Source organism: Sminthopsis crassicaudata, chromosome 1, assembly GCF_048593235.1.
Source record: "Sminthopsis crassicaudata isolate SCR6 chromosome 1, ASM4859323v1, whole genome shotgun sequence".
In the NCBI taxonomy this organism is placed as follows: Eukaryota; Metazoa; Chordata; class Mammalia; order Dasyuromorphia; family Dasyuridae; genus Sminthopsis; species Sminthopsis crassicaudata.
In genome coordinates, this window is record NC_133617.1 from 143,553,460 (window position 1) to 143,565,425 (window position 11,966).

The 11,966-nt window shown below is 36.0% G+C and overlaps 1 protein-coding gene across 1 annotated transcript in view; it reads left to right on the forward strand.

Annotated features, from left to right (window-relative positions):
* The window catches only part of NIPAL2 (NIPA like domain containing 2), a 135,832-nt gene extending 125,632 nt beyond the window's left edge, over positions 1–10,200 (forward strand). The window contains exons 9-11 of the mRNA XM_074268691.1: positions 5,297–5,360; positions 6,568–6,662; positions 9,794–10,200. Of these exons, the coding sequence (XP_074124792.1) occupies positions 5,297–5,360; positions 6,568–6,662; positions 9,794–9,906 (272 nt within the window). The 3' untranslated portion in view covers positions 9,907–10,200. The remainder of the gene's footprint in view (positions 1–5,296; positions 5,361–6,567; positions 6,663–9,793) is intronic.
* The last annotated feature ends 1,766 nt before the right edge of the window (positions 10,201–11,966 follow it).

An 11,966-nucleotide genomic window follows, 5' to 3' on the forward strand; every position in this document is an offset into this window, starting at 1 on the left:
GATATCATATACCATATTCAAAGTATACCATATACGAAGTATATAGAAAGTCATAACCCCTGAGATGGGGGAAGAGGGGACCCTGAGTTGTTAGGATAATTAATAGTCGGTGTCTAAGGGTTGAACTTTGCATTTAGATTCTGATGCTTCTAGGTCTGTGATCAGTTTGGGTCCTTTCTACATTGTTGCTGATCACAATTCCTCCATACCTTAATGGATGGTCTTCAAGAATCTAAGGATTCTTTGAGGCAGAAGGGAGGAGGAAGACCTTCCAGACATGGGCTGTGATCTGAGGAAGGGCACAGAGGGAAGAGATGGAATGTCACTAACAGCTAGCAGGACACTTTGACTAGAAGAGAAAGTACATGAAAGGGAATAACATCAAACAAGCTTGGAAAGGTAGGTGGAAATCAAATTGTGAGGGCTTTTAATGCCAGTCTGAAGATTTTGATTAAACATGATTAAATAATTTCTCCAAGCACAAGTTTCTTTTGCTCTTGACTGAAAAGTGTTGGATATTTGTTTTTCATGACTAAAATAACAATATGACAAAAAATAATATAAAGTTAAGAAACTTGGTCCAAACCAAAATACCATATATTTATTCAGCGGTAGTTTTTCTAAGTTTGACAATAGTGGCTTGTCCTATTTATTGATTTATTTATTTATTTATTTTGTCCAGTGCTGTAACTGCCACATCTGTGTTTCAGAGGGATTCATCTCCCAATGCAAAGTTTGTGCCTTTTTTTGTGCATTGTGATTCTCCATTTTTGAATAGGTGCAATCATTTCTTCAGACCAGACCAGAACGGCTTGCCAACAAACTATGCACAGGAATAATTAATTAATAGTCGGTTTCAGAGAGTTGAACTTTGTACTTTAATTCCAGTGTTTCAAGGATCTGTGATTAGTTTGGATCTTCTCTGCGCTGATGTGGATCACAATCCCTCTATAACTTAATGAGTGGTCTTTAAGAATTGCTATAGCCAGAACATTAATCCTCTTAAGGCCAATCAAATAATAACCTCTCCAAATTTATCCAGGCTAGTCTTCAGCCAATAGAATCCATACTGTCTTTCAACTAAACCCATGCTCAAAACCATTCCAGTTTGATTAGATTTGCCCAGAGCCTAGCATTCAAAAACACAAAGCCATTTCCATAATAGCATGATGCTAGAATTTTTGTGAAAAATCTGTATTCTAAATGAAGGAAATGTAATAAAGGTTTATGATGTTTCTAACCTTAGCATGACATAGTGGCTGATGTGCTGGCCTTAGATTGAGGTATACCCTGAGTTTAAGTCTCACCTCTGTGGTGATACTGGCGGTGGAGCTGGGAAAGTCATTTAAGTCCTTGGTTCTCTGGGCAACCCCTCTAAACTGCTGAAAAGGAATTGACCTACATTGGTAGAGGGTTTCCTCTGGGACTTCCTTGTGCCAATGAAATCACAAGTCCAGTCCTTCCTCTCCACACTAACATTTATTCTTGTTGAGAATTTAAATTCAAAGAATATAACAAAAAACTCTGTCTGTCTCTGTCTGTCTCTCTCTCTCTCTCTCTCTCTCTCTCTCTCTCTCTCTCTCTCTCTCTATCTCTCTCTCTTTGTGAGTGTGTGTGTCTCTGTCTATGTGTGTGCCTCTCTGTCTCTGTCTCTCTCTGTCTCTCCATCTCTCTGTCTTTGTCTCTGTCTCTCCCTCTCTGTCCTCCTTGTTTCTGTTTCTCTGTCTGTATGTCTGTCTCTCTATATATACACATACATATATATGCACATATATCTATGTATGTATATATATGTAAATAGATACATATTATTACATAATCCTCTAAGTTCTCTTCCTGCTCTAAGAAAAATCAATAAGTAATTACTATTCACATGTATGTTATAAAATTAACATATTATAAAAAATTTTACTTTTTTATATTGTAAAAAAAATTGGAATTTACAAAGGAGAGAAAATATAATTGAAAGCTTAGTTTATGTTAATGGGAAAGAAGCTTCTATATGTTCGTGTCAGAACTGGACCAGCAAAGCAGTCAGTCAGTCAACAAGCATTCATTAAGTGCTGATTATGTGCTGGGCACTGTGGTAATTAGGTGGGGGAGGGAGGAAGCAAAAGAACATCTTTAAGGAGCTTTTATTCTAACAGAGGAAACTATTCAAACACCTCTAAAAGTATAAAATAGAAGCAGATTAGGGAAGGCACTAGTGGTGTTGGGGGGGAAAAGGCAGGAAGTGCTGACAAAATCCCTCAGAAGATTTTATTTTAACTGCTTCTTAAAAGAAGCCTAGGAAGTTAGGGGGCAGAAGTTAGGAGAGAGAGCACTGCAGGTCTGGGGAATGGTCAGTGAAAAGGCAAGAAAGTCAATTTTGTTGAATCCTAGAGTACATAGAAGGAAGCAAAGTTTCTAAATCTGAAAATGTAGTAAGGGGTCAAGTTATAAAGGACTTCAACTGACAAAGAGAGGCCTTTAACTTTGATCCTGGAAGCAATGGGAGTTTACTGGAATTTATTGAGGAGAGGGATGACACAGGATGATATCCCACACTGTAGGAAAATCATTTGGGCAGCTTTTCTGATACCAATCAATTGAAGTTTCCTTATGCCAATTATTATTAATTATAATTAATATATTAATTAATAATTACTTATTAATCTATTATTAATAGCTAGAAATTTCTAGGATTAGGATTAGTGGCATCTAGCATGATTTCCCTAAAATAGAATATAGGATAAACTGTTGGCCAGCTTCTCAGTAGCAATTTCACCAGAAGCCACAAAGCACAGGTCCTCTGAAGTATATCAGCCCTCTGGTCCATTTTATCCTATTTCTATTTATGCTTAACACTGGGTTGGTACTTTGAGGGGTACAAAAATAATATTGGACATGGTACCTGTCTACAAAAAAAAAAAAAGTTTACCATCTAATTTAAGCAGTGACTAACACATGTGAAATTGTCAGTATAATATACAATTAAATAATAATACCCAAAATATGTTATATAATGTTAGGTTGTATTCTATAAGTGAATAGTTTGGTAGATAATCAAAAAATAGTAAGATAATAAAAAAATTATTATCTTCTAAAAGAGTGAAAAGCCAGTCATTTCCTGCCCCAAAAGAAATTTAAAATCCAGTAAAAGAGACATTTTGTTATTGTTGTTTGGTCATTGTTGTATGTTCCTGATTTTTCATGATCTCATTTGGGGTTTTCTTGGCAAAAATACTAAAGTGGTTGGCCATTTCCATCTCCAACTTACTTTGTTTATTTTTATTATTATTAATTTTTTTCTTTGCTGAAGCAATTGGGGTTAAGTGACTTGCCCAGGATCACACAGCTAGGAAGTGTTAATGTCTGAGGCTAGATTTGAACTCAGGTCCTCCTGACTTCAGGGCTGATGCTCTATCTACTGCACCAACTAGTTGCCCCTCCAACTTATTTTAAAGGTGAGAAAACCAAGGCAAATAGAGTTAAGTGACTTGTTAAGAAGATACCTCCATTAGGTATGTACAAACAAGTTAGACAGGACAAATAGGAAATAATTAAAAGAGAGTTTAAAGGGATTGGAAGAGGCTTCCTATAAAAGGTGTGATTTTAATCAGGACTTAAAAGAAGTCACTGATGATTAAGGACTTGACAAGTCAGGATTCATTATGGAGGCATTTCTTTATGGGTCCTTAAAGAATTCATAGTTTTTGAATACAAAGAAGGAAAGGGGGACATTCCAGATTAGGGGAGCAACATATGGGAAGAAATGATCATGAGCAATGAGGAGAGAGGCTTGATTACATCAAAGAATGCATATTGAAGATTACTGGAAAATAATAGCAAGTAGGGACCAGATTCTAGTAAAATACAATTCAATTTAATTCAGTTCAGTTGAAAGCATTTAAGTGACTGCTTTGTATATGTTGCTCTCTAGGGAATACATAGGGAAAAACCCCAAATTCCCTATCCTCAAAGAGCTTATATTCAGTTGAAATCCATGCAGCAGAATTTTAGTCATTAATATAATGAAATTCAGAGGCATATACATTGAAAGGTTTTGAACAGCAAAGCCAATTGATGAAAGTTAACACTTAAGAATGATTAGTCTGATAGCAATATTCAGGATGGATCTTCTGGAGTAGAGGCTTAGATAGAGATTAGTAAGTATTTCAGGCATAAAGTAGACTTGGTCTAGAGTTTGGACAGTGAAAATGGAGAGAAAGGGATGGTTTTTAAAAGGAAAAATGAGCAGATTTTGATGACTAATTGAAAGAGAAGTGTAAACTAGAGAGAGATTCCGAAATATTTGAAGACAAAAACCTTCAGCCAGATCAAAACATTCCTATTTGTATGCATTCACATGAGTTATGCATAATGAATAACAATTGTAATGTGATATGATCTGTATGTGCAGCTGAAAACTTTTCTATGTGTTGTCTCCTCAATTCAAAAGTGAGCTCCTTTAGAAACTGGAACATCTTTTCATTTTGAATCCAAGTGGCTTAGCAAGTGCTTGGCATATGGCACGCACCTAATAAATTCTTTTTCCTTCATTCATATGTGTATTTATAAATATATATGGTGAGATTTTCTTTTCCAGTTTTAGAATAGGTACAGGGCAGAAGAGAAGAATGCCTCAGTTGTGCAGAGATTCAGAACATTCATGACTTCCATCAACATAGCTGTGAATGCAGTTGATAGAATGTTGGACTCGAAGTTCAGAGCTGACCTCAGATAGTAGCTGGGTAACCTTGAACTTTCTTACCCCAATCTGAAAAATGAAGATTAATAAGAACACTTACTTCTCAAGGTTTTTGTGAAGATAAAATGAGATAATATTTATAAAGCACTTTTGTAAATCTTAAAGTTCTCTATAAATGCTAGCTATTATCATTATTATTATTGTCACAATACTAAAACTATAGGACAACAAAAGACTAAAATTTTATATTTAGTGATCAGTAGTGCAGCTAAGTTGCACAATGCATAGAGCAAGAGGCCTGGAGTCAGGATGATTTGAAATTCAAACATAGCTTAATGTTTTCTAGCTTTGTGAAGCTGGGCAAGTCACTTTATATTGTTTGTCTCCATTTTCTTATCTGTCAAATGAGCTGAAGAAGGAAATGGCAAACTCCTCCAATATTCCTGCTAAGAAAATCCCAAATGAGATCATGAAAAGTCAGATATAACTGAACAACAACATTTACTTAAAACCAAAAATGTCACAATATTGTTGTTAGAAATCAATCCCATGCAGGTAAAGGCATGACAAATATATAATTCTTTTTTATCCTTGATCCCATTCTAGGAATTATATTTTATCAAGAATTCCTTGGAGCAGCTTTGCTTAGTGCATTTATGTACCTTTTTGGGTGAGTATTCCAAAAACTTGCTAGAAAACTAACAAACTGAAAAGAAAAATTCCTTTTTGAAATACCTGAATGTGCAATCATATTCCTTTCATTTATATTCTTTGGTAACATGTATATATACAAATCAAACTTTACTGATAATACATTACAATTTTGCAACCCCACATGTAGTTATGAGACCCTATATGGGGTCACAAAAACAGTTTAAGAAACTTTGAGCTAGAAAATCATTCTTTGGCCCAGTCCATGGAACCATCATCACAGCCTAAGACAGACCCACAAAAATCCACAAGATGCTCCCTAGCAAAAACTACAGGAGTTTTGTAAGACCACTCATGCCCTTGGGGCCACCCAGATAGAAAGGAAGTTGTATTAGAACAGTCTCAGGGTTGGGGCTTAATAATATTCTGTGATGGTATAGTTCTGCAGTTTTCAAAGTCCTTTGATATCGGTCCCTAGTGTGGGATTTAGTGATTATAATCTCTGACATTCATCCTAAGAAGACTGGAAGCCCTAAAAAGGCCCTATGTTGTCACTGAGCTCTTGGAAATAATCAGCTAACTAGCATTTATTAGGCACTTCTGCTATGCTAGACACACGCCAGGCACTGAGGATACAGACATAAATCAAAGTAGTGGGTGTATAGGACTTGTTCCCTTGTACATGGCAATGACAGCTTTCTGACCATGTACTCACTCAATCTTAATTACGCCATAAAATTCCAACTTGAGTACTGTTTTTTTTTAAACTTTAAACAAGAAAAATGTCTATTTGAAAATGTAATTTCACAAAACTTCTGGATCTGAACCCTGTAATTGATCTTGAGGCCAAGGACAATGAAATGTCCTAGAAAATTAAAGAATCCTTTTTTAAAAAAAACATATGTTGAGTAACAGGAATAGGGAAGGGCATGCAGAGCAACAGATAATACCTCATCTCTACCCAAAGAGGCTAGATTTTGATTTAGCCAACCAGATGGTGAAAATATGGAGTGAGAATTTATGAGAAGCTGAAGCCACCCAAACCTCAGCTTTGGGTACAAGCATCCTCAGCCACAAGGACAAGTGGCGGTCAGCTCACTGCGAATGAGAAGCAGAATGAACGAAGCCATTGGAATCTGTGTGCTACTGGGAGTATGAGGTCCCAGTTACTTGTTTCTTTAAATAATGGGTAGTTTCACTTTTCTTGATAGTCACTATTGTTGCAGGTGTTTTCTGTCCTTTTTTGGAGTGGTTTTGGTCACAAGAAATCGAGAAAAAGAACATTTGCAACAATCATACATTGATTTTGGACAAATTCCTGGTAAGATTTCAAATTCTTTTAACTTATTCACAGAAATTCCTATCATCACTAATCAATCAGTCTATCCACAAGCATTTTTTAATGGGCCAGGCTTTGGGGATATAAAAATGAAACAGTCTCTGTCCTCAGAGAGCTTTTATTCGACTGGAGAAAACGGTGTTTTCACAAATAAGTAAATATAGGCATGTGTGTGTTTTACATATGTGTATATAGACATGTGTGTCTATAGACACACAGATATATATGTATATACACATATGTAGGATACAATAATAGAAAGAGATGCAGAAGAAGAGGGAGACATTGCTATTTCTGGATGACAGGTGCACTGTAACCAATTATACTGTCTCGAGCAGTCGATTAAATTTTTAGTATAAGCATTAACACCCAGAAAATTGGCAAACACTTTAAATCAGAACTTAGATTATTGCTTCATTGATTATCTGAACTTAATAAAGTAGTAATGAAATATTAATCATGTAAGTTAAATTTAAATTGTGCTATAAATATGTTTTTCTTGAAGAGCCAATTGTTAGACATTTGCCAGTAGTATATCCTTGTCTGTGTAACACCATGTGTGACTTTCCTGGGATTTCTACACTACTAGGTCTAGTTCTGCCCTCTGAAGCAAAATAGAACAAATTTAATTCAGATAGCTATCTAAAGATGCATCCCATTCATTCTCCTGATCCCTGCCTCTGTCAGTATATCACCGCCTTCCTTAAAGTGTGCTCTGAGGAAAGAAATACCATACACTATTTGTGTCTAGCCAATATCCTTCTCACTGCTCCCTTCAGGATTTAATCTCCAGGGGAAAAAGAAGACCATTCAGAAGATTCTCATAGACTTACACACTGAAAATATGGCTGAAATTTTTAAAATGGTGTACCAGTAGACAAAGACATGAGCCATATAAAGGCAGAGTGTTCATAGCAAATGCTGGCCTCCATGGCAAGACCTCATTAACTATTAACTTATAATAAATACTTTTGTGACATAACCACAAACCTGGAGGGGGGAAGTAATAAATTTAGTAGGCCAATAACAAAAAATGCTTTATTTTATTACATTATAATGGGGGCTATGTGATCTGAATAGAAGAAAGAAGAAATAGCAAGTTAAAAGAAGTTTACATGGACTAGTAAATGTTTTACCAACATGTGGAGTACTGGAAAACTGTAGTTAAGGAAAAGAAAAAGAACTTTGAGTCCTTTATACTGAATATTATTTTTTTAAACTAATATTTATCAAGCACCTATTACATGCTAAGGACTGTGTTAAATGGTTTACAAATGTCATCTTATTTGATCTTCATAACAACCCTGGGAGGTAGGTGCTATTATTATCTCCATTTATAGTTGAGAAAACTGAGGAGGAGATTAAATGAATTACCCAGGGTTACATGACTATTACATGTCTGAAGCCAAATGAACTTATTTTCCTAACTCTGAGATTAGAGATCTATTCCATTGTGCTACATTTTTTGATACAGTTCTGACTGGCATTTTATTTCCTACATAATCTCTCCCCTTCCTGCCTTTCTCCCCTCTGTATGCTCTGTGATCCAGTGGCATAGATTTCCTGGTTGTTCCTCAAACAAGTCACCCATCTCCAGATTCCCTGGCTATCCCCCTTGCCAGGAATACTCCCTCTTCACCTCTGCTTCTAGACTTCCTGGCTTTTTTCAAGTTGCTGCTCAAATCTCACCTTCTGCTGGAGACTTTTCTCAGTCTGTCAACTACTAGTGCCTTCCCCTTCAAGATTACCTGCCTTCTCCCCTAAATATATCTTGTATGGTGTGCTGTCTATCCACTCATTCATTCCTCCCTTACTCTTCATGAGTCTGTGGACCATAGCATCTCAGTGCTATCCATGGAGTTTTCTTGACAAAGATACTGGAACAGTTCGCTATTTCCTTCTCCAGTGGATTAAGGCAAACTGGCTGGGTGGTTGATTAGATGGTGTCCTTCATTCTCAAAGGATAAAATGACATTGCTATGTTAGAATCAAGTTAGTGTGTCTGACTAGGGCTGATCAGGCCAATACAAGCTCAGAATGCTCTGCCACAAATAGTCCCTGTGAACGTTTGGGGTGACTTCTCTAACTTTGTATATCTTGGATTTCTTCTTAATTGATCATATGACATAGGAGACACTAGTTCAGGAACATCCAGCATGGCGTACCTTCATCAGAGAAGGTGTTGTGTACATAAGCAGAGAAGGTGTGTGTCTATGAACTCAGAAGCTCAGAAGAATTAAGGCAGAGATTAAGTGACTTGGCCAGTTTGCACAGTAGTAACTATATATGGCCATATTTGAACTCAGGTCTTCCTTACTCCAAGCCCAGCACTCTGTCTACTGCCTCCAATTCCCCCACTGGAATGTGAGCTCTTTGAGAGAAGAGAGCTGGGAGGTTTTGTAACTCTTTGTTTTTCATTGTACCTTCAATACATTGCACAATGCCTGATTCATTGTAAGTGTTTAATAAATGCTTGTTGACATTGCTCTAGAATTATAAGGGACTAAAAAGCCATCTAGTCCAAACTTCCCATTTAATAGATGAGGAAACTGAGTACTCAAGATCATAGAGGTTTTATCAAAAGTAGGATCTGAATCTAGCTCGTGCTCTAAGTATAGAGACAATATTGTTTCCATTGTAGCACACTGCTTCCTTTAGTGTTTTTGAGCTTCAGTAACCTTGCTCAGTTAAATAGGGATATTTCTATTAGCTACTTTATAGGATTATTGTGATGGAAACACTTTTTAAACCATTAAAACGCTATGTGAATTTACTTAATATGGGTATTTGCAAACACAGTGTCTCATGGTAGATTAGAGAGTTGAATTTAATCAAGAAAGCCTGGCTTCAAGACCCACTTTTTACAGATAATGATTCTATGATCCTGAGGAAGTTAAAGTTTTAATTTTCCCAGGCACTCTCTAAGACTATAAACCATTAACAGTTTCTGATGAGCTCTAGTAGAGGAAAGGTTTCAAACTCCAAGAAACACAAGCTCCTTCCACTGATGAAATCACTGCTCTGGACCAAAAGGGGGAATTAGAAAGAAAAGGAAAAAAAAACTTGAAAAAAATCTTGAAAGATTTTTTTAAAAATTCTTCTTATCCCCACAGGGAAACAAACGTTGGACAAAATCCAGCCAGAGGCCAATGGCCAAACCTATGGAACTTTGCCTGATGAAAGCAACTCCACGACGAGCTCAGGCAGAGAGAAGAAAGACATCTGAATGCCAAGAGGAACATTTGTTGGCCTGTTATTTAATACCACCTTTAAAGCAAACTGCACATGTCCTATTTGTGGCAAAAGTTATTTTATGGTGACATTTGTTCATATTGTCTCAGTGTTTCCTGCCTCTCTCCTCTTGGGACAATCATGTGCCTGCTCAGCTTTGAGAAACTAATGCTTTCTGAAAACCGAAAAGTCTAGAAATGTAATCTGCAATTACTTTAATGCTCCAGACCTCTGACTAGTCATCATTTATTTGTCCTTGTAAAGTTTAAATACATCATAGATGAATGTTTGTGTGTGTTCGGATATGTGTGTATACATATGCAGGTGCATCCTATTTCATATTCAAACCAAATGTGTTTGGGAGGAATCAGTTTCTCTACTTTATAATCACTTCTTCTTACCTACTCCTGACATACTTCTAAGAAAAAGAGGCTTTATACCATTTCTTTTTTATGAGGGAGAATTATTTAAAGCATACTTATAAAGAACTAATCCTTGGAGTCCTAGATTAGTTCGGTGAATCATCTTTTCTAAAAATCAAAGCTTTTGCAGTCATCCTTTGAAAATTAAGGGCCTTTTGTAGACTGGAATTTTTTTTCAGCAGTACACTCTAATTATGGACCTCAAAGCTTAATATCCTTGGCTGGTTTATTTAAAAAACAAAACAAAAAAAAAAAAAACAATGCCCTATTTAAGATAGGAAAGTTTTAATAGAAAAGCATACTTTATAAAGTTAAGTAATGATAATCACTGATATTTATATGTGCTTTCAAGTTTGCAAATCACTTTCCATAAATTATCTCATCTTAAGAACTTTGTGAGGTAGGTAGGTACATATTTTATAGGTACATTTTATCCCTATTTTTATAGATGAGGAAATTGAAGCTCAGAAAGGTTAAATGTCAGAGGTGGGATCTTAGCTGTGTCCAAATCCAGCCTTCCAGCTATTTTGTTGTACTGCTGAATTTTCCTATTAAAAAAAAATTAAGAATTTAAAAGTCTAGATTCTTCTAACTCTGATGCTTTGATGTAATAATTGAGCTTGAAGAAAAATCTTTATATGTTATATATATATTTGCCTTTCTTTATGATGTCTTTGACAAATAGATTGTGCAATGTGATTTTTTTATCAGTAAAGATGTCAGAAATTCTATTCAAATTATTAGTGATATTCTCAGCTGCCATATGCTGTTTCTATTACAGGTAACTAGTTCAGAGATTTTTAACACTAGATAAAGAGAGACTTATACTGTTGAAGAGTTGAATTTCAACTGAATTTTAACCCATACCTAATTATGGGAAGAGCCTATAAATGAGTTGTAACTTTCCAGAGTTCATAAGCAGAAAATAGATTGAGGGAGGAATTCTGTGACAGATCACCTTTTGATCACATTTACTTCCATGCAAAATTGATTCGTAATGTGTCACACATGAATTGAGTTGAACAAGCATTTCTTAAACATTTTTCTTACTATGCACAAAACATCATTCCTGATTCTATAGAGAGGATATTTTGATGAGTATAATCATCTAGACCTTTAAGCAAGTCAAAATCTAGTAGGAAAGGAATAAATTACTGTTGTTTCATTTCAGTTATGTATGATTCTTCATGGCCCCTTTGGCGATTGTTTTTGGCAAGATATTGGAGTGGTTTACCATTTCCTTTTCCAGGTCATTTTTACAGATGAGGAAACTGAGACAAACAGGGTTAAGTAACTTGCCCACGGTCACACAGCTTATAAGTGTCTGAGACCAGATTTGAACTCATGAAGATGATTCCAAGCCCAATGTTCTAGCTGCTAAGCCATCCAGCTGCAAGAAATAGCTATTCAAATTACTATAGTACAAGGTAAAATGTTAAGTCCAATTCAACAATTATTATTAAGCACTTACCATGTCCAAGGCACTATGTAAAATGCCAAGGATTCAAAGACCATTGGTAACACAGCCTGCCCATTCTGTCCTCCAATCCCCATATCTTTAGTTTCCTTGTTGGTACTTCTCTTGGAGCACACCCTCCTTATCTCTGCCTCTTGGAAGAAGCCCTGGCTTCCT